The sequence below is a fragment of the Mus caroli genome, chromosome 8 (assembly GCF_900094665.2).
Source record: "Mus caroli chromosome 8, CAROLI_EIJ_v1.1, whole genome shotgun sequence".
Classification (NCBI taxonomy): domain Eukaryota; kingdom Metazoa; phylum Chordata; class Mammalia; order Rodentia; family Muridae; genus Mus; species Mus caroli.
Genome location: NC_034577.1, coordinates 27,384,849 through 27,412,190, shown reverse-complemented (window position 1 = coordinate 27,412,190; position 27,342 = coordinate 27,384,849). Strand labels below are relative to the sequence as shown.

Genomic DNA, 27,342 nt, shown 5'->3' with positions numbered 1-27,342 from the left:
TTACCTCGTTTCTCCAGTGCTACTTACTGAAGAGATTCTTGGACTTTTCTACTGGTTCAGCAGTGGAATTTCAGCCCAATGCTGGGCTTTCTAGCCTTAAGTTGAACACCAGTTTTATTTAGTGGTCAGTTTCTGACATTGCTGATGAATCATTTCATTTTTTAGGTATTTATTTTTTGAAAGTTTTAAATCATTTCTCCAGTGCCACGGTTGGAGCTTAGAGTCTTGTGTGTGCTCTACAGGTGTTCCATCATAGAGCTTCATCCTCAAACCATGGGTTTTTTGAGATAAGGTCACTCCATGTATGTATGTAGCCCAGGCTGGCCATAGGAAGTCTTAATCTTCCTCTTTCTGCATTTTGAGTGCTGGGCTACAGGTATCTTCCAGCATACTCAGTAGAACTTTCTATTTTGAAGATACAAAACTAACTACTGTATTCATTATGGTTGTTTGTTTAAGGTAAGGGATTAAAGGAAAGATTCCACAACATAATTTTATTTTTAGACATTTATGGATTAGATAGAGTGCTAGTATGGAAAACATCAGGCAGGTCTAAAAGATAAGGATCTATTTTTCTAGTTGTTATTTTGTGTGTGCGTGCGTGTGTGTGTGTGTGTGTGTGTGTGTGTGTGTGTGTGTAAAGGCCAGAAGTTGATACAGGATGAAGTCAATACTGGGTATGATTCTCAGTCATTTTTTACTCTAGCTTTCGAGCCTGGGTCTCTCACTGTACCTGGAACTCAGTGACTCAGATGGACTGACTGACTAGCATCCCCAGGGGCCTCTGGTCTCTGCTTCCCCTGCATTGGCTTACAGATGTGCGCCACCCCCCCCCCCAGTCCACCTCTCGGTCTAACTGTGGGTGCTCCTGCTTCTGCACTTTATCAGCTGAGCTTTTCCCAGCCCCTTGGTTGTTTTTGAGACTGGGCTCCACTCTGTATCCCAGGTTTCCATGGAACTCACTATGTAGCCCACATTGGCCTTGACTAGGGACAGTGATCCTGCCTCAGCGTCTCCAGCATCCAGGTTACAGGAATGAACTGGCATGCTGGGCGGTAAGGCTGTGTGCTGGCTTCATTTCTAGGCCTTTCTCCCAAGTAGGCTTTGCTCGTGGTTGTAGAAGGTCTGAGCTTCATGTTCTCAAATGAACACCATCACTTTAGGTCATTTTCTTAAAAGAGAAGATTTTTAGTTTTAGAAATGTGCTTAGAAATCTCAAAAATTTCCCTTGTGTCTGTTTGGACTTGAATCATGTATTTTGTTCTTAAAAAGCAAATTCAGGATATGGCTTTGATTTTAGGCCTGAGTTTCAGAGTCACTGTGGCAAGGAGAATGAAGATGACCTATAGGCCGATTGGGTCCACTATAGGAGCTGGCTTAGTCGGGAACTGTACATTATCTGAATTAAATTTATTAGTGTGATAAAGAGAGTCTAGTGCAGACTGGAGGCTGCCTAGGCAACCATGAATGTCCACTTAAAAATGAGTCCTATAAAATTTCACCTCAGCCTTTATGAGGGAAGAGTCATCAACAGAAGGAGAAAAGGAGACAACTAAGCATGTTTTAAATGGACTTGAAAACTTTCTCTGCTGTCTCCCACTCTATAAGGGCTGATTTTAGCTGACTCGCTAAAGCTACTCACAGAACAGAGGAAATTCATTAAAAGAAATGAATTATTTAGGTGGACAGTGAAATTCAGTTATAAAGCATTTCGCTGTGCCACGGATTGAGTTCAGGTCATGTCATGTTCCTGGTTTATGAGCAGCGTGGCTTCTCACCATGTCACAGCAGAGAGGAGAAGGGGAGAGGACGGGGAGGGGCTTTGCCCTTTCCTCTGTGGCTGGCCCTGTAGTCTCATCACCTTATATTTGGTTGATTGACATTTGTACCTTATACCAGTTGGCTCTTCTTAATACAAAACTGTGTCTTCCATAAGACTTGACAGGAAAATTTATTAGCTCCCTAAAAGAGTAGGGATCTCAAAACCATCTGATTATGACTCAGGATTGCCTTGCCTTACTGTGGTTGAATACTAATAGGTGGTTTTATTTAGGTTATCTGGTTTTTTTTTTTTTTGTTTTGTTTTGTTTTGTTTTGTTTTTAATTTGGGCTGTTTGGGGGGAAATTAAGACTAGCAAAAAATCTATGATAGATTAGTGACTCTTAAAAATCTATTTAGTTAAGGAATTTAATGAAAACCTTGTTATAGATTTCTTGGTTACCCTCTTTTCGTCATTCCCTTCTCACTTCTATTTATACATCTTTAAAATAATCTATAGGTTATCTATATATGTACATATACATTCACACTAGTTGCTAGTAAGTGTAGCTAACATGTACAATTACATTTTCTGAAAATATCTAAATATAGCAGAGTAAAAAATATCAAGATCAGATTTTTTTAATCTTTAATTTTATTTATTATTATTTTCTGTATGAGTGTTGTGCATGAACACCTGCAGGCCAGAAGAGGGCATCAGATCCCATTACAGATGGTTGTGAGCCACCATATGGGTGCTGGGAATTGAACTCAGGACCTGTAGAAGAGCAGCCAGTGCTCGTAACCTCTGAGCCATCTCTCCAGCCCAAATCAGATATTTTTGCTTATATTTTTAAAATCAGAATAGAATGTGTTAGATACCATTAAGACATATTTAAATAAAAAGTTTTTGTTGTCCCTTGGCTCCTGTCTCTTCCATCTCTCTTTCTGCCTTTCTTCCCCGACTCCACACTCTTTTCCTCTCTCATTGCACGTCAGTCCTTATCTGATTTCTGTCCCTCCTCATTACCTCATATTACCCTCTCAGGGTCCCCAGCCTAGACTGTTGGGCTTGACCCCACTTATACTTGTTTACACATGGATGTCCGTTTACGCAGGCTGGGATCTATCTGTGTGTGAGGGAAAACATGTGGCTGCTTTTGTATCTGAGTTTGGGTCATCTGACTTCCAGGTCCATCATTTGCCCTGTAAATGTCATGATTTCTGTTTTCTTCATTAAACTCGAAAATATAAAAATGGTCATATGGTTAAAACGCACGTTTGTGTTTGTGCCTGTACATGAATGTGGAGCCCAGGGTCAGTGGCCTAGGCTTTGCTCATTAGGTTAGGCTGTGTTGACTGGTCCCTAAGATCCAGGGGTCCTTCTCTATGCCCTATGACTGTTTTTTTAAACAAAAAATTCTTTTTTATCGGAAGTTGTTTTGTGGTAAAAATAAGATAATTGAGCCGGGCGTGGTGGCGCACGCTTTTAATCCCAGCACTTGGGAGGCGGAGGCAGGCAGATCTCTGAGTTCCAGGCCAGCCTGGTCTACAGAGTGAGTTCCAGGACAACCAGGGCTACACCGAGAAACCCTGTCCCGAAAAACAAAACAAACAAACAAACAAAAAAAGATAATTGTGTTGGTGAAATCCAAACTGTCTAACCCAAATTAGAACCCATGATAACCAACTGAAGTGCTAAAATCCATTAAATTGTTTTGGTTTTAGGAGTTCTATGTGGCAGATTATTCTTACTATGACTTACCTCGTCTTATAAATCTACCAGTCATTGAAATTCTTTTTTTTTTTTGGTATTTCTTTCTGTATGCATGAACAGTTGGATGAGAACACAAAAATGATTCAGATTGTAGCTGGAAATGTCTAAATATAGTTTGTGTGTAGTTCCCGAGCAAGAGAATAGATTCCTACTGAAACACAGTCAGGGTCCATGGATAAAAGTGAAGTATGGGGAACACGAGTCTTCATTTCTCATTTGTTTGAATCTATCATATAGAGGACTATTCAATCTAAAACCACTTTTGTGGTTAACGGTTGGTAAAAATATATATATATATATTCTTTGTGTATTTTGTCAGGATTTGGTATCTCCAACTGTAATTATATTCCATTTTTGTCTTTTACTAGCATATATTAATTGTGCATAATAACCAACTGAAGTAGGACCTATACTAGTTGTATATTAATTAATACATGTATTCCACACATGTACTTACAATGTGTTTGGCCACACACCATTTATTGTTACCATTCTACTGTTCTTCTCTTCTTTCCCAAATAGTCCTTTTTACTTTTCTGTCCCTCTTCTTCCCTTCTAGCATCTGCATATAAGAGATGCACAATATATGCCTTTTTTGAGCTTAATGCCATGATACTGTAGTCTTTCCATTTCCCTGCAAAGGAAATGATTTTGTTGTTATTTTTTTAATGATTGAATTATACTATGCTATATGTATATAGATCCCTGTGCTGGTTAGTTTTTTGTTCTTTGTTTTGGTAGAGGGTCTCACTATGTAGTCCTTGATTGTCCCAGAATCACTATATAGACCACACTGGCCTTGAACTCATAGAGATCTAACTTGTCTTCTAAGTGCTGGATTTAGAGGTGTATTCCACCACACACATATTATATGCCTGAAGAAGATGTTGGTTCTCTTAGGATTTGAGTTAAAGATGATTGTGAAGCTAGCATGTGGATGCTGGGAACTGAACCCAGGTCCTGAAGAGCAGTAAGTGATGATCTTAACTGCTGAGCCATTCATTGCTCTGGTTCCAGGTTTTTGTCAACTTGACACAAACTCTAGTCACCTGAGAAGAGGGTACCTTAGTTGAGGAATTGTTCCTATCAGATTGGCCTATGAGTAAGTCTGTGGAATATTTTCTTGATTAATGATTGATGTGGGAGGGTCTTCTGGTAAATTGGTCTTCTGGTATATAAGGAAGCAGGCTGAGCAAGCCAGGAGAAGCAAGGCAATAGGCACCATTCCTTCACGGTCTCTCTTTGGGTTCCTGACGTTAGGGTCTGCCTTGGCTTCCTTTGATAATGAACTGTAACCTATAAGACAAATGAACCTCTTAGGTTGATTTTGATCAGTGTTTTATCACAGCAACAAAGAAACTAGGACCAGCACATTTTCTTTATCCATTTATTTGTTTATAGGTATCTACACTGACCCTATAACTTAACTTGGCTATTGTGAATAGTGCTCTGGTACATATAAGTGTATGCTCTATTATATATTGACTCTCACTCCTTCAGGAATGCATTCAGGAGTGGTGGGGCTAGACAATATATTAGTTCTATTTATTAGAGTATTAATATTTCTATTCTATAGATAAGTTCATATATTAGTTTTTTTGAGGGACCTCTATACTGGTTCCCATAGTAGCTGCACTAATTTACATCCTCTCTAATTTCAGTGACCTAACGTTCATTCAAAAAAATATTGTTTATTATCCATGCACTTGTGTAGTTTCTGTAGCTTGTTTTGCTATTGAGTTGTAGTTTTCTTTCGTTATCTGAATTATTTCAGTTGTTTTTCTATTTGCTTACACCATTTGGGGTCTAAAATGTGATTTATTTTATTGGTAGTAACTTGGGCTTTTTCCTTAGCTGTTGGTTTAAATATTCTGTAGATCCCTGTTCATTTAGTCTATGTTTCAGTTTCACTGAAATTTCTTTGCTGATTTTTTGGTCAGAATTATCTATCTATTGATGAGAGTTGGGTATTGAAGTTATACAATCTAGATCTGGATTTATGTATGTGTGTTTTGTGAGATGGTTGTATCAGTATGCCATATATATACATTTAGAGTTGTTCTATTTTCTTGGTGAACTTCTTTCTATGTTACTATGTAGTGACCTTCTTTATGACTATTAATTTTGACTTGAAGTCTGCTTTGTTAGATATGAGTATAGTTATTCCTGTTTGGTTTTGCTTTCTGTTTGCTCAGAATAACATTTCTCCATCCTAGCACTTATTTAAGTCTCTGTATTTATTTGCTAGTGAGATGAGTTTCTTGCAGACAGCAAACAGTTGGATTTTTTTTTTCAGTGCTGAAGATCAAATTCAGAGCATTATGTATGGGTGACAGGCACTCTTAAGTTACTAATTTTTAAAAATTGATTCTACATGTTTTAGAGAACTAAGGTTGTGTTAGAGTTATTAGTGAATGTGAAGGTCTCCATTTTTCATATTAGGCCCTTATTTTTTTTTTTTACTGGGTTAATGTTTTATTCTTCCTTAATTTTTACTTATTGATTTATTTATTTAAATTTCCTGAGCTTTTGTGCTTATACCCATTTTTCCTCTTTTGTATGTGATATTTCTTATCTTTGCAATGCTGGCATAGTTATACTAGTTTGTATATATAATTGAAGGTGTTTTCTCTTCTTTTATTTTGAAGAATGCTTTTGATGGTAATAGTAATGTTTTAGGGCTTGTAATAATATCAATCTGTGATCTTATAGTAGATTGTGATCTTAGGGTTTCTGTTGAGAATCCAGTGGTAGTCTCATAGATATGTCTTTGTAAGCAACTTGATACTTTCCTCATTCAGCTTCATTATTCCTTCTATTGTCTTTACTCTTGACAGTTTAACTGTCATGTGAAATGGATATGTTTCTGGTTGCATATATTTGAGATTCTACATGCCTTTTATACTTGAATGTCTAGTTCTTTTTCTAGATTTGGGAATTTGCTGTTATAATTTTATTTAATATCTTTTATGTCTTTGTTCCTTCTTTTATACACCAGATTTGATCTCTTGATAGTAGTATGCAGTTATGCTTATTACTTTTTTATTGCGATCTGAATATAAAAGTATTCAAAGTTATTTTCAATTTTTAATCTTTCTTCTGCTTTATACAAGGCTGTTTGTAGGACATTTAGTTGTTCACTTACAGTTTTTACTTGAGGTGAACATTTTATTTTCAAGATTTTTTTTTTCTTCTTCAGAGTTTCTCTTTGCTGTTTTTTTATACATATTCCCAAATTTCTAAGTCTTGAATTGACTTATTTATTTCAGTCATGTGCTCATTTAGCTATGTAATCACTGATGCTTTTAGAACCAGTATTTTAAGTCATCATGCACTTCCATATTTATGAGTACAGTTATTATAGAATTAGGACTTTCTGGAGAAGCCATATTTCTTGCCTTTTCATATTTTTTGTGTAACCATGTTAGTTTGTGTCTGTTTGGAGAGATAGTGCTCTTGCTTTTAGAGGGTGACTATCACTTAATGAGCAACCTTCTCTGTGCACTAGCATGTCTAGAATCGCTCAGAGAGGAGGAAACAAACCACAAAAGCAACAACACAAAAGCAAAGAAGATGTAGAAATGCAGTGAAATCACTAAAAGACAGCTGCTACACTTGCAAAGTCACAGAAAGGAAAGTTGCAGGATCACATGGATCCAACTGTGAAGTATGAAATTACTGAAAGAGTCCTGTGGGGTGGCTGATGCTTGGAATCCAGGCCTTTAAAAGGCCGAAGCAAAAGGATCCCTGACTCTTCTTACTCTCAGTAGTACATAAAGGTACCATCCGCTCTGCCTGGAACTTACCACAGAGCTTACCTGGAATCCTGGACTCATAGAATCCCAGTGCTTCTAAGAGGACTCAGCACACTACAGGATGTGAGGTAGAAGAACAGTAAAAGAGCATCACTGCTCGTCAGCATTCCAGTTCAAGATAGGCGGGCACGGTAGCACATCCCTTTAAATGTAGAACTTGGGAAGCTGCAGATGGCAAGATGGTCACGAGTGTGAAGCCAGTCTGGGTTTACACAGTAAGGTGCTGTCTCCAAAACAAGCCTACAGAAAACAAAATGAAATGCACAAACCCAAAACAAAAACAAAACCCCAACTCAAGTACAACTGCAGTTTTAAAAGATCTGACATAATTTTTATTGGTATTTATCATATTAGCAATGCAGTGAATAAAACTAATACCATGTGGGCTGGGATTAGTGTTAGGATGCTTGGTTAACATGTAGGTACAATGTCCTGCTCTGAAAACAAAACTTAATACAAAAACCCACCAAGTCCTAGAATTACAAGATACAGTAAGATAAGTAATGTAACAACAGGGATGTAATTATGTTTTACAGACAAGGAAGTGAGAGCTTAGCGAAACAGTGGCTTGGTCAAGGTCACAGTACTATCTGATCATACGTCAATGCCTAACTTCCTAACATAGACTCTTACCCATATATAGAATAAACACATCCCACGAGTTCAGTTCACTCATGAGAACCAGTGTGATAAAATTGTTTCAAAGAGCAACAGAGCTTATAAAGATGGCAGAAAGCAGTCCAGAGTGAGATGAGGGGCTTAGGCCCCAAGCTTTGAGGTTATTCTTTGAAGGGGACAGAATCCCATTTCACTTTTATTAGGTAAGAATTTAGAACCTAACATCTACCACCGTAGACTCTTGAGTTATTAAATTTCGAGGAAATGGCCAAAGTGTATCCTGTAATGCAATAATCCTCATATGAAATTGTTCTTATATGACATTGGAAGACTTGTCTTGCTCTGTCTTTTCAGTTTTGGATACATTTTCTTGACACAAACCGATATCAGAGCCAGACTCCTTTCTGCTCTAACATCTTGCTTCTGTACGTTATAATCCTCAGTCCTCAAGTGGTCTTCGGCAATGTCAGCTACTCTTATTTTTGTACAGAATGATGGTTATAAAGTCTTCCTGTTGAAAATCACTGTGAACTTAGTAGCTATAGTAAAATTTTCATAAAGATCCGTAGAAATTAAAATTATAGCATAAATATACAACTAGCTTTTTCTAACATTTTGTTATCAGATTTCAGAGTAATTATACATTTTTTACATTTTTACTAAAAAATGAGTATTTACATATTTGACCAAAATAAAATTGAACCATTTTAGATAATTATTGAAACAATTTCCACATTAAGCAGTATAACTGCCAATTAGTTAATTGCTGAATGATTACATATTAGTTATTAATATTGTCTAGTAACAACTTTATCTTATACTCAAAATGATTATATTGGCCATTTAACTTAATTAAGTTTCTTGCTTTTTTAATGCTTTTAGAAAAGATTGGGATACCTTATTTAGTTTAGCCCTCAAGCAATTAGGTGAGGTAATTACCATGGTAACAGAAGGTATTCATTTCCTTACCTTAGCTAAAGGTTTTAGGAACAAAGAAACCTCTCAGCTCATTCATTGAAACCCAACTTTCTCTTGAGACTGGCATTAAGTGTTTGTTCTCTAAAAGAGGACTCAATTTTAAATGGGGAAAACATGCCCCTGAGCTGAGTCTCTGTCACAGGGCGACTAAAAAGCTACCTCTTCTTAATAGGAAGTGTGGTCTTAACTTTTGTATTTCACATTTTATATTGAGAATTTCATACACTCATAGAATGTTTTGATCAAACTCTCCCTTTAAATCCTTGCCTTCCCTATCCCTTCCTTCCTTCCTTCCTTCCTTCCTTCCTTCCTTCCTTCCTTCCTTCCTTCCTTCCTTCCTTCCTTCCTTCCTCNCCTTCCTTCCTTCCTTCCTTCCTTCCTTCCTTCCTTCCTCTCTCTCTCTCTCTCTCTCTCTCTCTCTCTCTCTCTCTCTCTCTTTCTTTCTTTCTAATGCACTGAACGTCCTTACGCTGCTTCTCTCTGCATGAGTACAGGACCACTTAAGAAACCTTCCTAGCCTGTCAGGAGCCACATCCTGAAGACGACATACCCTTGTTTCCCCAGCGGCTGGCTATCTGTTGCCAATGCTATCTGTAGGACTTCATAAGCTTCCTCTCAGCGCACGTTGAGATTTGGCTGGCTTGACTTTTTTGCATGCAGACATAGCCTCTGAGATGTACAATAATCCTGCCAACAGTCTTCCTGCCCCTCTTCTGCAATGATCTCCAAGCCTTGTGACATGGGAGTCACATTTAGAGCTGGTCAGTTTTTTTTTCTTTTTTTTTTTGAATTAAACTCGAAATCTCATTGGTATGCTCTCTTTTGACAAAAGGATACCAGACCACCTCTCCAAACCGTCTAACTGCTGTCAAATAAAATCACTTAAGGTGTATTTTTCAACACATAATTTATAGTTTTTGACAGGTAATTTATTAATGTTTATTTGGCTAGTTCGACCATTCCCAAGCAGAAAGTCTACTGACTAAATTAGCTATCATGAGGCAAATTTTGTAACTAATTTATCAAAAATTCTGGTCATGGTGGTGCATATCTATAATGCAATCACACCCAGGATTGTGGTTCAGGGCCAATCTCAAAGGAAACGTTGTCTCAAAACAAACAAACAAACAAACAAACAGACAAACTAACATGAAACAGAACACATTAAAAAAACCCCAGGGTTTTACCAGAAATTTAATTATTAAATATATCTTGGAAATTAAAACCAAACAACAACAACAACAACAACAACAACAACAACCCCTGAGTATGCTGTTAAAAATACCAGTACTAGAGGCCTGGAGACATTGCTCATGCTTGAGACTATTAAGCATTCTTACAAAAGAATGGGTTCTGTTTCTCGCAACCTCATGGTGGCTCCCAGCTTCCAGTATATGGACATCTGAGACTGGAAATGATAGGAAGAATTAAGGCTTTACACAAATATCTGTCTAAAAACACGCATGCGCTATGCTGTCTATATACAGTGACTCCTGAATATTCACACTTGCATTTAATTTGAATTCTGCATTGTGATGCCATATAAACGGTAAGTGCAGTGGGATTCAGGAACTTGTGGTACTTTCTGTTTAGTTTAAGATTAAAAGTGCAGTTACCACGTAGTGGGTAAAGGTGCTTGCTTTGCAAGCCCGACAGCCTGGCTCAGTGTTCAGCCTCCATGTGATGTAGGAGAGAAGCACACCAGAGCATCAGTCATAGTATCAAGCCTTGGTGCCTCTCCATGAGCTGGATCCCACGTTGGGCCTGTCATTCCTGTTCCCCAGGCTCTTCTCCATTTTTGTCCCTGCAGTTCCTTTAGACGGGAACAGTTCTGAGTCAGAGTTTTTGACTGTGGGATGGCAACCCCGTCCCTCCACTTGAAGCCCTGTCTTTCTATTGAGGTGGACTCTACAAGTTCCCTCTCCCCACTTTTGGGCATTTCATCTAAGGTCCCTTGCTTTGAGTCCAAAGAATCTCTCACCTCCGAGGTCTCTGGTACTTTCTAGAGGGTCCCCCCATTTCAGAGTAACTGACAGTGCATTAAACTTCCCAAATTTTTTGTAAACTTCTTGTTCAGATTTAATTACATCTTTAAAGAGTTTACCAGAAAATGTATTCATAAAATGAGTGTTATGTTACTTCCCAATAATATTGTTGATTTTATTGTACAGCTTTTTGCGATTATAAATATAATTTTGACTCTGCCCTAATTCCTGAGGATGCATTGTCTTATCAGAAAAAGTTTTATTATAGTTTCTATTGTGTTTCTATAGTTTTTATTATAGTTTCTAGTTCAAACCATATTACCGTTTTCTTCATCAATTGAAAGAGAGCTACCTTTTAAATTATAGGTTCCTTGGTTCTCTGGTTATAAACAATGGTATGCAAAATAAAACCATTTACCACTGTGTCTCTTAAAAAGAAAGTAGGAGAGAACTAACTTCACAAAGTTGTTCTGTAATCCCCCACGCATGTGTCATGGTGGGAGCTTGCTGGCATTCAAACATAAACATATCACAAACGCACACACATACACACACACACACACACACACACACACACACACACATTCTCTCTCTCACACATGCACACACACACAATTTGTTATTTCACTATTGAAGTCTTGAGAGACCAAAAGAAGGTTTTACACTAAAAGGAACATTTTAAATTATCCCCTCTGTTTCCCTTTTGAAGACTTGTAATATAATTACATTATAGTTAAAACTGTAGCAATCACAGATCACAGGGAAGATGCCCTGATAGCCCAGAAGTAGTGGGATGAGATAATGTTTAATTAATACTGTCTGACTCTCAAATAATAACTAATAGTACTAACAGAGCAGATGAGAGTGTTAATAGTATTTTGAAAATATTTTATATAAAATTTAGTTATATTCAAAGCTGTCCATATGATCAGAAGGAATTAACATGTCTCCTCTTTAAGGAAACAGAGACTCTCTTAGCTTTAAGGGCTTTGTGCCCTTGGGAATCCATGTAAGGGGCCTGAATTGCTGCACAGCAGTTGGTTGTAAAGAAGTTTTTAGACTGCCGATTGAGAAGCTCTTCCTGCTGTTTGTTACCACTTGATTAGGAAAACTTGGTTTGTGTGGTGGTTGTTAAATAAAATTCAAGTCATGATCAAAAGTAAGCATAAAGTCCAGTAATGGGGGGAGGAGAGTTAGTACTTGTCGAGTGTTCAAGAAGTCTCAGGTTCCGTCCTCAGTCCCACATACACCAGGCACAGGGGCACAGACCTGTCATCTCGTCTCAGTACTCGGGCAAGAAGATCAGGAGTTCAAAGCCATCCTTGGCTACAGAGCGAGTTTGAGGCCAGCGTAGACGTCATGACATTCTGTCTCAATAAAACAAGCAACAACAAGAACACTCCCCAAACAACAACCTTCCCTCAAGTCCAAAGAAGACTGAGACACTCGAGATGCACAGTAAACTAGGGTCAGCAGGAGTGTGAGGGGCTAAGAGAGGATGGGGGGGGGGGGAACTACACTGTATGAAGCTGTCACAAAGATGCACACTAGACAAGGGAAAATGTCTTTAAAATGTAGACATATAATCTTATTTATTATTGTGTGTGAGTGAGGGTAGACACATGCCATGGCACGCATGGCAACTTTGTGGAGTTGCTTCTCTTTTTCTACCTTTACATGGATTCTGAGTCTCCAATTCAGGTCACCACGCCTGTGGAGCTAATACCCTTATCTGCTGGGCTGTCTCATCAGCTCCAAAGAACTTGTTTTTAATACTGCCTGTGAATGAGATGAATGGCACTACTGAAAAACTGTAAATTAATATAAATTATGCTGATCCCTGCTTAGCCTCAAATGAATGAGACCCAAACTATGATTTATTTATTGGGCTCTGCTCAGTTACTGCGGGATGACCCCAAATCTATTCTCTAATGCTAGTCTGGCTACTTCCCCAACTGTGCTCCCCAAATACTTGCTGTCTGAATCTTCCTGGGTGATTCCTGCTCCAGCAGCCTGGTGTCCCGGGAGGCATTTCACTCAGGCAGTGCTGCTGGTCCATCAGGACTAATGGAGAGCTCCTCTTCTGTGTCTTCTTCCCCATTCCCCCCCTGTAATTGGTTGTTGCCAGTTTTACTTAACCAATAGTTTTAAATTGGATAAGTTTGCACAACAAAGGTGGGTGTAGCTAGAGATTTGCTTGTCTTGGCGCAACCAGATCTTGGAGTACAGAATTTAACATATGGATACAAGTAGCACCAGACCAACCCACAATAAAAAAACAGGCAAAAAACCCCAGCAAAACAACAACAACAACAACAACAACAAAAAAAAAAAAACCCCATAGACAGTCTTTAAATGATAAGAGCCAAAAAGTTGTAGGTGGTAATAGATAGTTAGACAGAATAATTTCAGGGAAGATTTAAGTTCTTTAAAAAAAAACTATTTATATATGCAAGCAATTATGTGTGTGAGTGTGTGTGTGTGCGCGTGTGTGTGTGTGTGCGCGTGTGTGTGTGTGTGTGCGTGTGTGTGCGTGTGTGTGTGTGTGTGCATGTTATAAAATCCTGTCTTCTGCTCATGACATAGTTGTTTCATTAACTCACAGCAGTTTGTATTTGCCTGCATGAGACCTATATAAGATCATGCCAGACAGAATCCCAGCATGCAAAGGGGAGATGCTATCTGCGACCCACCCTTTGTGGGAGATACAGGAATTGATGGCTCCTGGGGGAGGGAAGAGTAATTTTTCTTTGGGAGTGTGGCCATTGTCAGCTTGTCCATGTTCCAGTGGATGGCCCCACACTCATACACAGAAGCAACAGTAACTGGACTTAGTGGGTTATAAAAAATATTAGAAATGGAATTTGTATACAACCGAGCTGTACCACTCCTGATCATATATCCAAAGGACTTTACCATACAGTAGAAGTACTTGCTTAACCATGTTTATTGCTAATCTTTTCATAATAGTGAGTATGTGAATACGTGGATGAGTGGGTAGAGATTCTGGAACTAGGCAGGAGACCATGAACAGGAACAGTAGGTGTTGAGAGGGGGCAGGAGCAGAAAGCAAAAGGTCACATGGGGTATTGTCTTAGTTAGGCTTCCTATTGTTGTGACAAAACACTCACAAAATAAAATCTCCAAAAGCAACTTGGGGAGGAAAAGATTAGAATTTACAACTCTTGAGTTCATACTCCATCTCTGTGGGAAGTCAGAGCAGGAACTCTAGGCAGGAACTGAAGGGGAGGCCAAGGAGGAACACTGCTTACTGGCTTTCTCTTCATGGCTTGCTCAGCCTGTTTTCTTGTACACCAAGAACAACCTGCCCTGGGGTGACATCACTTACCATAGACCAGGCCCTCCCACATTAATCATGTGTTAAGAAAATGTCCCACATGCTTTCTTTAAGGCCAATCTTATAGAGACTTTTTTTTTTTTAAATTGAGAGTCCCTCCTCCCAAATGACTCTTGCTTGTGTCAGGTGGACAGTAAACTAGCCAGGACAGTTGACCCCCTGTCAACTTGGCACACCAGTACTTATTATGAAAACATAACCTTTCCCTTCTTGTTCATTTTTAAGGTCTCATATTAATATTATAATATAAGCTATAAATAACTTTAAAAGTTTCATATTCTTTAAAAATTCAAAAACTTTACAAGTTAAGTCTCTTTAAAATATCCAAAATTTCTCTAAAATTACCAAGTTCCTTTAAATATCCAAGGTCTCATAAATGGGTGTTTCTGTGAAATTAAAATAAATTACTTTCTTATTCCAAGAGAGAAGAACCAGGGCACAGTCACAGAAAATTCCAAGTGCTCATTGATAACTAAGTAAGAAAATGCCCCATAGGCTTGTCTTCTGTAGGCCAGTCTTACAGAGGCAATTTCTCAATTATGTTTCCCTTTTCTCAGACAACACATGCTTGTGTCACATTGGCAAAAATCTAGCCAACAAAGGCTTGAAAGCAGAAGGCAGGCTACTGGGGATAGCAGGGCTCAAGGACTGGGGACTTGGTGAATAGGGAGAAATAGGGCATAGGAAGAGAAACCGCAAAACCAAAAATTTCTTGAAAAAAATGCCACAATGAAACCTAATCATCTGTATATAATAAAAAGTGAATAGAACAGATTATACATCTGTAATTTGATATCATCTTTTGACTTCTGTTAGTGTTTTTGAAATCTTGGCAAAAAGCAACGTAACCATTAACAGTTATAAATTGCTTTAGGGTTTATCAAACCTGCATTTTCACATGAGTTTGTCTTATTACATTAAAGTTGGGTGGATCTGGGAAGAGTCGGGGAAGGGGAATGAATCTGATCAAAACACTGTATGCAATTCTCAAAGAACCGAGGAAAGGAAGATAAAGTTTCTTGATATTATTTAATAGTGCCGACTATAGTAGGCTGCGCCTCCATCTTAAATGCTTGCTCTGATTTCTTCATGTTAACAGAGGTTTCATCCTGACACTCTTCCAGAACATATTTAAAACTTCACTCCCTACAAGACATTCAGGTAACAGGAACTTTCCAGAGGTGTGAGGCGTCTACTACTTGACTTTAGTATAAATCATGTAGGAGCATGGATGCATTTCATTATTGAAAAGATAATATATTTGGAGTCTCATACTTGAAGTCTGGGTTATATTCCAGAGAGCCCTCAAAACTACTAACAGCTTAAGAGAAAGATCATCCAAGAAACCCTTTCTTTTTAGGGAAGTGTCTCTTACTCAGCCAAGAGCACAGTGAAAGGGCTTAGTATTGGACAGCTATTATATCTTCAAAACTAGGTCTTTATTTTATTTTATGAATAAATCCAGTAGTTGTGCTGGGTCAGCTTATACCTTATGAAAGATGATAATTATACAGAAAGTCAAAGATGCTGAAAATGTAATACCTCACATACTCAAGGATCCTGTTCATTAAGGAGATAAAAATTATTCTTTTGAAGGAGCAAAGCTATACACATAACATATTAGAATTTTGAAACAGCCACAAGCATAGAACTTAATTTGTTATAAAAGGAAGAAGTAATGTATAGTTAATAAGCCTGGCATACTGCATTTGCTTCTCTGTGGTTTAAGCTCTTGTCCTTGAGGCTAGGTGTTATAACTCATACTAAATATGTATGTTTGTTTCAGGCTAGGTATTATATCCTACACTAAATATGTATGTATGTTTCAGGCTAGATGCTATATCCTACACTAATTATATATGTTTGTTTGATTTTCAGTCCTATCATGGAGCTGAGCTTTCTGTCAAATATTTGTCATATTTATTCATAGATATTGTTTATTGGAATTTGCAAACAGGGCATTTTAAAGACAAATGAAAATAAAATGGAAACCACTTCACTACAGCGGAAATTTCCAGAATGGATGTCTATGCAGAGTAAGCGATGTGCTACAGAAGAAAAGGTAATTGTTCATTGATTATTTGTCTAAATGGGCAATCTTGTTTGAGTTTGACTATGCAGTGAGTCACCTCATTGCTTGCAAGCTTTGGGTCATTGTTGAGGTAAAACTTTCTGTTGTGTGAATGAACCAGAACTAAGTTGTTGAAAGGCAAATGAGACTCAATTTTATACATGTTTTATAAAATGAGATTCCCTAGTGTATATTCTTCCTTTTTATAGTTAGCATTCTTAGTTGACGTTATGGGTTTGTTCTAATTCAAGTAATAATTTATACAATATTAATGTTGGCTTTTTTTTGGTTAAAATAGTTGGAGTCCTTAGAGGCTTAAGATCTGATAATTAGTCACCAACATTTTTTTTCAATATTTTATTAGATATTTTCTTCATTTACATTTCAAATGCTATCCTGAAAGTCCCTTATACCCTCCCCCTGTCCTGCTCCCCTACCCACCCACTCCCACTTCTTGGCCCTGGCATTCCCCTGTACTGAGGCATATAAAGTTTGCAAGACCAATGGGCCTCTCTTTCCACTGATGGCCAACTAGGCCATCTTCTGATTCATATGCAGCTAGAGACACAAGCTCCGGGGTGGGTACTGGTTAGTTCATATTGTTGTTCCTCCTATAGGGTTGCAGACCCCTTTAGCTCCTTGGGTAATTTCTCTAGTTCCTCCAGTGTGTTCCATCCTATAGATGACTGTGAGCATCCACTTCTGTATTTGCCAGGCACTGGCATAGCCTCACACGAGACAGCTATATCAGGGTCCTTTCAGCAAAATCTTGCTGGCATATGCAATAGTGTCTACGTTTGGTAGCCACCAAAATTTTAAGGTTACATTATTGCATCTAGCATGCTAATATAATTATGAGGAAAAAACAAGTAAATTAAGTGACTTCACAAAAGAAAGATTGGAAGTTTGAAGATAGAATTGTGTGGGAAAATAACTTTATGTTACCCTTGTTAATCTGACCTTATGAATTCTTACTCTAGAATATAAAATGTAGTGCTATAAATTTCTTCAGTGAACTTTATTATTTCAGTTAACACTTACAACTTACTGTGATATTTATTTGTGCCTGTTTTGAATTTTGCTTAACTTAAGGTCTGCGCTCAGAAGAGTGTCCTTGAAGATAACCTCCCATTTCTAGAATTCCCTGGATCCGTTGTCTACAGTTATGAAGCCAGTGATTGCTCCTTCCTGTCTGAGGACATTAGGTAAGGGCTTGGAAGTTCTTACCATTAAGTTTGTAACCGTAAGAAATAGTGATATTTATGAGTGCCTAGTTTTACAATGGAAGTATATCTCAGAAGTATATTTACATACATCATATCACTAACTTGTATTCTACTTTTTTTTTTTTTTATTGAGACAGGGTTTCTCTGTATAGCCCTGGCTGTCCTGGAGCTCACTTTGTAGACCAGGCTGGCCTCGAACTCAGAAATCCGCCTGCCTCTGCCTCCCAAGTGCTGGGATTAAAGGTATGCGCCACCACGCCCGGCCGTATTCTACTTTTTAAAATATAAAATAAACTCACTAAATTAAATTAGTAAGGTACCTATTTGTTAATTAGTAACCTTTTCTACTTTATTAGATACTTTTATTTTTCTTTTAGTGCTTTAGATGTAAATACAGGTAAAACTATTGAAGACAACTGTTTACCAATTTAGGAAAAATTGAAAAATGTTATTTAATCTCGAACTATTTTTCATATCTTAAAACATCAATGTATTAAGTAATGTTTATGATTCTCTGTTTTATTTTTTTAAATTTATTTTTAGCTTTTTAAATTGTGTTAGGATGCCTCCTCTGCGTGTATGTTTGTATACCACATGGTTACGGTGTTCACAGAGGCCAGGAGAGGACTTTGGATCCCCTTGAACTGGAGTTGTGAGCGATCTTATGGGTGCTGGGAATCAAGCCTAGGTTCTCTGGAAGAGCAGCCAGTGCATTCAACTGCTGAGCCATTTTAAAAGATAGCGATAGTTCCTGCAAATGGTCCATGAAAAGAGCTTTAGCAATGACTGTTGGTACTTTAAGAGTTGCCTGTCTTTGTTTTTCTAAGGCTATAATGGCCTGAGTAAATTATAAAAAAATACATACAAGTAAATTCATAAATAAATTTATTCCTTGCAGTTTTGGAGGCTATAGAGCCCCCAGAATGGGATTGGCATTTGTAAAGGGACCTTTTGTTTTGTTTTGTTTTGTTTAAAATTGGATATTTTCTTTATTTACATTTCAAATGTTATCATCTTTTCTGGTTTCCTTCCCTCCCGGAAACCCCCTATCCCATCCTCCCTCTCTCTGCTTCTGTAAGAGTGTTCTTCTACCCACCCACCCACTCCCACCTTCCTGCCCTCGATTCCCCTACACTGATGCATCTATTGAGCCTTCATAGGACCAAGGACATCTCCTCCCACTGATGAATGACAAGGCCATCCTCTGCAACATATGCAGCTGGAGCTATGTGTACTCCTTGGTTGATGGCTTAGTCCCTAGTTTTCTGGGGGGCGGGGGGGGTGTGATCTGGTTGGTTTATGTTGTTGTTCTTCCTATGGGATTTCAAACCCTTTCAACTCTTTCAGTCCCTTCTCTAACTCCTCTATTAAGGACCCTGCGCTCAGTCCAATGGTTGGCTGTTAACATCCACCTCTGTATTTGTAAGGCTCTGGCAGGGCCTCTCAGGAGCAGGCTCGTTTCAGCATGCACTTCTTGGCATCCACAATAGTGTCTGGGTTTGGTAACTGTATATGGGACAAATCCCCAGGTGAGACAGTTTCTGGGTGGCCTTTCCTTCAGTCTCTGCTCTTTACTTTATTTCCATATTTGCTCCTGTGAGTATTTTGTTCTCCTTCTAAGAAGGACCGAAGCACCCACACTTTGGTCTTCTTTCTTATTGAGCTTCATGTGGTCTGTGAATTGTATCCTGGTCATTTGGAGCTTTTGGGCTAATATCCATTTATCAATGAGTACATAATATTTGTGTTCTTCTGCGATTGGGTTACCTCACTCAGGATGATATTTTCTGTCCATTTGCCTAAGAATTTCATGAATTCATCATTTTTAATAGCTGAGTAGTAAGTACTCCATTGTATAAATGTACCACATTTTCTGTATCTATTCCTCTATTGAAGGACATCTGGGTTCTTTCCAGCTCCTGGCTATTATAAATAAATATATGAACATAGTGGAGCATGTGTTATTATTACATATTGGAACAGAAAGAGCAATTTGCAAATTCATTTGGAATAACAAAAAAACCCCCAGGATAGTGAAAACTATTCTCAACAATAGAAGAACTTCTGGGGGAATCACCATTCTGACCTCAAGTAGTATTACAGAGCAATAGTGATAAAAACTGCTTGGTAATGGTACAGAGACAGGCAGGAAGATCAGTGGAATAGAATTGAAGACCCAGAAATGAACCCACACTCGTATGGTCACTTAATCTTTGACAAAGGAGCTAAAACCATCCAGTGGAAAAATGACAGCATTTTTAACAAATGGTGCTAGTTTAACTGGCAGTCAGCATGTAGAAGTGCAAATCGATCCTTTATTTTTTCTTTTATTTTCTTTATTTACATTTCAAATGTTATTCCCTTTCCTGGTTTCCCCTCTAACCCCCACCCCCCACCCCCCACCCTCCCCTCACCAACCCACCAGTTTCCTCTTCCTGGCCCTGGCATTCCCCTATACTTGGGCATAGAGCCTTCAAAAGACCAAGGGCCTCTCCTCCCATTGATGACCAACTAGGCCATCCTCAGCTACATATGCAGCTGAAGCCATGAGTCCTAGCATGTGTGCTCTTTGGTTAGTGGTTTAGTCCCTGAGAGCTCTGGGGGTACTGGTTAGTTCATATTGTTGTTCCTCCAATGGGGCTGCAAACCGTTTCTACTCCTTGGTTACTTTCTCTAACTCCTTCATTGGGGACCCTGTGCTCAGTCCAATGGATGGCTGTGAGCATCCACTTCTGTATTTGAAAGTGACCCATTCTTACCTCCTTGTAAAAAGCTCAAGTCCAAGTGGATCAAAGACCTCCACATAAAACCAGACACACTGAAACTTACAGAGAAGAAAGTGGGGAGGAGCCCCAAACATATGGGCACAGGGGAAAAATTCCTGAACAGAACACCAATGGCTTTTGCTGTAAGATAAAGAATCAACAAATGGGACCTCATAAAATTGCAAAGCTTCTGTAAGGCAAAGGACACTGTCAATAAGACAAAAAGGCAACCAACAGATTGGGAAAAGATCTTTACCAACCCTACATCTGATAGAGGGCTAATATCCAATATATTCAAAGAACTCAAGAAGTTAGACTTCAGAGAACCAAATAACCCTATTAAAAATGGAGTTCAGAGCTAAACAAAGAATTTTCAACTGAGGAATACTGAATGGCTGAGAAGCACCTAAAGAAATGTTCAACATCCTTAGTCATCAGGGAAATGCAAATCAAAACAACCATGAGATTCCACCTCACACCAGTCAGAGTGGCTAAGATCAAAAACTCAGGTGACAGCAGATGCTGGCAAGAATGTGGAGAAAGAGGAACACTCCTCCATTGCTGGTGGGATTGCAAGTTTGTACAACCACTCTGGAAATCAGTTTGGCGGTTCCTCAGAAAACTGGACATGGTACTTACTACCTGAGGACCCAGCTATACCACTCCTGGGCATATACCCAGAAGATGCTGCAACATGTAAGGGAACTTTGTACTGTGTCTGTATCAGGGTAGAGGCTAAGATGGGTTCGGATTAAGCCAGTTCTCTGGATACCTGTTCTGGGAGTGGAGCCCTGATGAGCCAAACACTTGTGTTTAAGCCCCACCTCCATGCCCTGCTCCATTAAGGATTCCATTTTAACAGGGACTATGAATAGGATATTCATGACCCAGCACCTTGTGTAATTCGGGTTCTGGAGTAATGCAATCTCAGCCTCTTGATGCAATTTACACTGAGAAGTAGTAAATCAATTCAGATCATTGAAATGACTGCGTGTGTCCTTTTGGTTTTTAACTATTTTCATGAAAAACAGAAGGGAATAAAGTTGCTCACCAGTGCCCTCCTGGTGTTGGTAAATGTGATCTAGAAGTGGCATTTAGGTATCTTTACTTCCACTGCATTTACTGGTTCTGTGTGGGCTTCATTTTGCTGAACTAAAATTAGACTTACAGAATAAGTAAATCTATTACACGCGGTTATATATTGTCCTCGCCACGTTACCTTTGTCTTCCTACGGTATGACATGTGTTTTATTAGTCAGAGGGTTTTTTTGGTTTGTTTGTTTGTTTTTTGTTTTTAAAGGAATAGAACTTACAGAATGAAAGTGTATATATATATATATATATATATATATATATATATATATATCAAACAGGGATTTATTAGTGTGGCTTTACAGGCTGAGGTCTCTTGTCCAACAATGGCTGTCCCTCCTCAAAGGCCAAGAATCCTTTTTTCTCGTAGTTGTTTATTCCAGGAGCCTGGGTGTCTGAGTCAGTCTTCAGTCTGCATGGACTTCCTGAAGGAGGAGGTTCTAACACCAGCTAAGTAGTGCCTTAGCAGCAAGACAGACGAACTTGCCAGCCAGACTGAGGACAGGCTGACAAAAAGCCAAAGCTTCCCTCTTTAAGTGGGCTGCCATCAGACAGTGTAACCTAGATTTAGGACGGTCTTCTCCCGTCACGTAATCCAATCAAGAAAAGCCCTCATAGGTGAGCCCAGGGCTTATATTTTAGATGATTCCAAATGTAGTCAGGTTGCCAGCCAAGATCAGCTCAGCACAGTAAGTTGAAGCGGTCTGAATGAAGCGCTGTGTTCATTTTGTGAAAGACGGGCTTGGTTTGCTTTGCATTACTTTTCATATGGCCACTTTGGAGATCCTCGCATCAGGAGCTGGAAACATGGCCCCACGTTAAGAGCAGGAAGCGCTATTGCAGAGGACCCCAGTCTGGTGCCCAGTACCCATAGTGGTGGCTCACAGACCTCTGTTTTCTGACTCCAGCTCCAGGGTGCTGAGTCCCTCTTCTGCCCTCTACAGGCACCTGCGCTTATGTGCACATATGTACCCCTCTCCCCATACACACCTAGTTAGATAAATAAAAATCTTAAAGAATATTTTTACACCAGGGCCATGTGACATGGCTCAGTGGGTAACAGGGTCTGCCACCAAGCCTGGAGATCTGAGTTCTAATCCCATTCCAACCTCAGAGGCTCATGGTGGAAGCCGAGAGCTGATTCTGAATTCAACATGCATGGGGCCACCAAAAAAGAAAGAAACAAAGCAATTTAAAAAGACGTTTACCCCATGGGGTTTCAACAGTTTGATGTGACATACCTTTATGTGCTGAAGTTTGTGCTGATCCTGCTTGGGGACCATCGACTTTTTTTTTTTTTAATTTGTGGGTTTTATAGTTTTTGTCCAATTTGAAAATCATCTTCAGTTTTAATTTTTTTTCAGTACTATGCTCTTCTGGGACTCTGATATACATAAACTAGGTTGCTGGATACTATGTCTTAACTTTTTTTCTCTTTTTGTTTATGCTTTGGTTTGAATGTTTCTTTTGCTGTGTCTTTAAGTTAATCACCTATATTTTTTCTGTAGTGGCTGATCTACTGTATATCCTCCCTGTGTATTTTTAGTTTTCATTGTGTTTTTCTCTTTTTTTTCTTTTTTCAGTTTTTCCCATCATTTCCAAAGCCCTACAGTGTGTTTTTCTCTTTTTTTTCTTTTTTCAGTTTTTCCCATCATTTCCAAAGCCCTACAGTGTGTTTTTCTCTTTTTTTTGTTATTGAAAATGATTTTTTTTTAAATACAATGTATTTGGACTGTGGTTTCTTTTTTCACAACTCACCCCAAATCCTCTCCACCTCAACAGAAAAAGAAAGGGCCAGAGAAGAAGCACAGGAAACGCATACAGATGCAGGGCCACACACTTGTACACACAGGAATCTCATAAATACACAAAATCAGAAACCAGAATATATAAAAATTATATAAGCAAAAGACTTGCTAGATTAACAAAATAAAGGTTCATTCTGTGTTGGCCGTTTACTGCTGGGCCTAGGGCCTGCTGGTGAGTGTGGTTTGTATACCCAGTGAGTCTGGTGGAGAAACTAGTTTTTCCTTTGCGAGTGGTTATAAATAGGAGATAATTTCTGGGCGAGGGATAGGATCGGCGCTGGGACTTTATCTGGCTAGACCTGGGTAGACCCTGTGTGTGCTCCCACATGAAAGTTCTGTGCTTCATCAGCCCTGCTGTGTCTTGAAGGGCTTCTTGCCTTGATGTCTTCCATCTCACTGGGTCTTATAACCTCTCTGCCCCCTCTTTTGCAAAGTTCCCTGAGCCATGGGGGGAGGGGTCTGTCATTGTTCCCATCTCCTGCAGGAGGCAGTGTCTCTGACGTTGACTGGGCAAGACACAGAGCCATGAGCATAAAAAAAAACCCTGCAAATTTGCTATTCATTGTGTGCAGGCTTTCCTTTAAATTCCTGCACATATTTACAATTTATAATAGCTTTCGTTTGTCTTGTTTTGAGCAGGGGCTTATGTAGCCTAGGCTGGCCTTGAATGTACTCTGTAGCCAAGGCTGATCTTAGTTCCTGATCCTATTGCCTATGCCACCAAGTGCTGGGATCACTGACTTGTGCCAGCAGGCCCTGCTGTGACCATAATGCAAATTTCAGTGATATTTTAGCTCTATTTTTGCCTCTATTGAGTGATCTCCACCCCGCCAACTGATTATGTTTATGTTTGATATGTGTCAGGGCTGTTGAGGATTTTTGTTGTTGTTGTTGTTGTTTGTTTGTTTGTTTTTGTTTTTTTGGTCTGCTGTTGTGATTTTACCTTGAGATATATATATTTGTAGTTTGCTTTCTAAGAAAAGAGGTATTGCCAGAGGACTCACCCGGAGATGGGTTTTGTATTCGGAGGCTTGCTTTTAGACCTCATTAGGCCTGCAATTGCTTTTCCTCCAAAGGTAATTTAGTTCTCTCAGGTGTGATCCTAAGGGAGGCTGCTGCATGTTCCTAGAGTTCAGCAAGAATGTCTGCTGTGACTTGGGAACTTACGCTCTTACCTCTGTCTGTGTGATGCCTGAGAACTGTACAGCTTATAGTTATCCTATGCTTTGCCTGGCCTCTCAGGATTCCCAGGGTCACCTTGGATACTTGTGGCTGCCCACAGTACACAGCTGTCTGTTTCCCCACCTCAGGGCTGTCCTTTCTCTGTTGTCTGTAAGGCATTCTAGGAGAACCAGGGACAACGACAGAGACTGTCCTCTTGTTCAGAGAACAGTAAATTTAGATGTGTTTGTACAATTTATTGTTTCTTTTTAGTGGAAGAAGAAGTACTTGTAAATTTTATCTTAGCCTGAGGTATTAGTTGATATTCTTTTATGTTTGTAATAAATTTTTAATCAAAACTTGTGAACTAGGCATAGAAACAGTAGTAAACAAAACCGTATCTTCTTATTTAATTATATCAAATCTTTATTATTTAGTGTGTGTGTGTGTGTGCTCATGTGTGTAGATATATACTTGGTCAGAGGACAACTGTCAGAAGTCGTTTTCTTCTATTATTTATGTCTAAAATTAAGTAGAAAATAAAAGTTCACGTATACCCTTTTTAATTTATTTTCTTCCAACCCCCGTGCTACTCTAAAATAACATGTCATGAATTTAGTATTTATCATTCCTTTATATTGTGTTATTTGCCAACTTAGAAACTATATGGGTTTCCTGAAACTTGTCTTTTTCACTCAAGTTTTGAGAATTTTTCATTTTGATATATGTAGTTCCATTATTTTATATGCTATATTATGTTTTGGCATGCCACAATTTCTTTATCTTTTTTTGTTTTATGGAAACTTAGTTTTTCCAGTTCCCCCCTCTACAAAAGGAGCAGGGCTGTAGCGAGCATTGTTTCTTTGCTGTGTTGGTTAGTGTTTCTTGTCCATTTGACACAGCCTAGAGTCCTCTGAGGCTAAGGAACCCAACTGAGAGAATGCCCCATCAGATGGGTGTATAGGCAAGCGTGGGTATAGGATTTTCTTGACTGATGATTGATGTGGGAGGGACCAGCTCACCTTGGGCAATGTCATCCCTTGGGAGTTGGTCCTACCTTGTATTAGAAAGCAAACCTAGCAAGCCAGTTAGCAGTGTTTCTCCATGACCTCTACTTCAGCTCCTGCTTCTAGGGACCTGCCTTGAGTTCCTGCCCTGACTTCCCTTTCTTCCCAAATTGCTTTTGGACATGGTGTTGATCACAGCAATAGATGGCAAACTAAGACATTAATCAATTGGGCTGTCTCACCTTTTAGAGTGGTTTGAATAAGAATGGCCCTCAAAGGCTCATATGTAGAATGGCTAATCACTGAGGAGTGGAACTCTTTGATAGGATTGGAACAGTGGTTCTCAACTTGAGAGTCTTGATGTCTTTGGACATTAAGCGACCCTTTCACAGATATCCTGCATATCAGGTATTTACATCGTGATTCATAGCAGTAACAAAATTACAGTTATGAAGTACCAATGAAATCATTTTATGGTTGGAGTCATTAGGAAGGTTGAGAACCACTGGATTAGAAGAATTAGGACGTATGACCTTGTTGGGGGAAGTGTGTCACTTGGGGTGGGCTTTGAGACTTCAAAAGCCTAGACTTTGAACAGACCTTTTGAACAAGAACAGGCCTCTTGTTCTCTCTTCCTGCTGCTCAGGGTATAGTAGCTCTCAGCTGCCGCCGCAGTGCCGTGCTTTACACCATGGTAATGGACTAAGCCTCTGAGCTGTAAGCCAGCCACCAATTAGATGCTTTATTCTATAGGAGTTGCCATGGTCATGGAATCTCTGCAGCAGTACAACAGTGACTAAGACAGAGGGAATAGTAAAAACTTTCATGCAGTTAATCCACACAATTCTTCCTTTGATAGCATGCGTCTGTCTGATGGCGACGTGGTGGGGTTTGACATGGAATGGCCGCCCATATACAAGCCAGGGAAACGAAGCAGAGTCGCAGTGATCCAGTTGTGTGTGTCTGAGAGCAAATGTTACTTGTTTCACATTTCTTCCATGTCAGGTTGGTATCTCTGCTTCCTTTTCATGTGGCCATCAATAATTCCATATCAACTTTCTTCCTGCTAAGTTAAGTTCTTTCATTAGCAGGCCTTCTTTCATGACCTTGTATTTGTCTAAGTATTTTGACTTGAGTTTTACATCTTTTCCCTGTGTTAGAGAATAGAGAACTGGCGTTTAGAGGTGTAAATGACTAGGAATAATGCCCTGCTACTGTTACTAGAGGTGGCGTTCAAACTCATTCTTTCTGGTCAGATTGCAGCCTGGGCTCTGCATTAGCTAAGAAAAGAGATAGTTAAGGTGAATGCGATTCTAAATTTAAGCTTAATATAAACAGTTTAACACGCATTCCATGTGCATTGAAAGAGAAAATCCATGATAGTAAAGAGTGTTATGGAAATAATAATGAAATGTTTTAGTGTTCCCCCAGGGATTAAAAATGTTACTAGAAAACAAATCAATTAAGAAGGCAGGTGTTGGGATTGAAGGGGACCAGTGGAAACTTCTGCGTGATTTTGACGTCAAGCTGGAGAGTTTTGTGGAGCTGACGGATGTTGCCAATGAAAAGGTAGGCGTAATAAATGCAGTATTTTGATAAACACGGTAACCTGAGTTTCATAGAATGTGCATTTTCATCTAAATGTTAAGTTTTTTTTTCTTTTTAAAAAAATTTTTTTATTAGGTATTTTCCTCATGTACATTTCCAATGCTATCCCAAAAGTCCCCCATACCCTCCCCCCCCACTCCCCTACACACCCACTCCCACTTCTTGGCCCTGGCTTTCCCCTGTACTAAGGCAGATAAAGTTTACATGACCAATGGGACTCTCTTTCCACTGATGGCCTGCTAGGCCATCTTCTGATGCATATGCAGCTAGAGACACAAGCTCCAGGGGTACTGGTTAGTTCATATTGTTGTTCC

At 39.1% G+C, this 27,342-nt stretch overlaps 1 protein-coding gene across 3 annotated transcripts in view; it reads left to right on the top strand.

The window, feature by feature from the left end:
- The window catches only part of Wrn (WRN RecQ like helicase), a 143,976-nt gene that overhangs the window by 8,886 nt on the left and 107,748 nt on the right, over positions 1 to 27,342 (top strand). For all 3 annotated transcript variants that reach the window (XM_029480718.1, XM_029480717.1, XM_029480716.1), the window contains exons 2-5: positions 16,248 to 16,352; positions 17,454 to 17,566; positions 26,280 to 26,425; positions 26,841 to 26,989. In XM_029480718.1, the coding sequence (XP_029336578.1) occupies positions 16,275 to 16,352; positions 17,454 to 17,566; positions 26,280 to 26,425; positions 26,841 to 26,989 (486 nt within the window). In that variant the 5' untranslated portion in view covers positions 16,248 to 16,274. The remainder of the gene's footprint in view (positions 1 to 16,247; positions 16,353 to 17,453; positions 17,567 to 26,279; positions 26,426 to 26,840; positions 26,990 to 27,342) is intronic.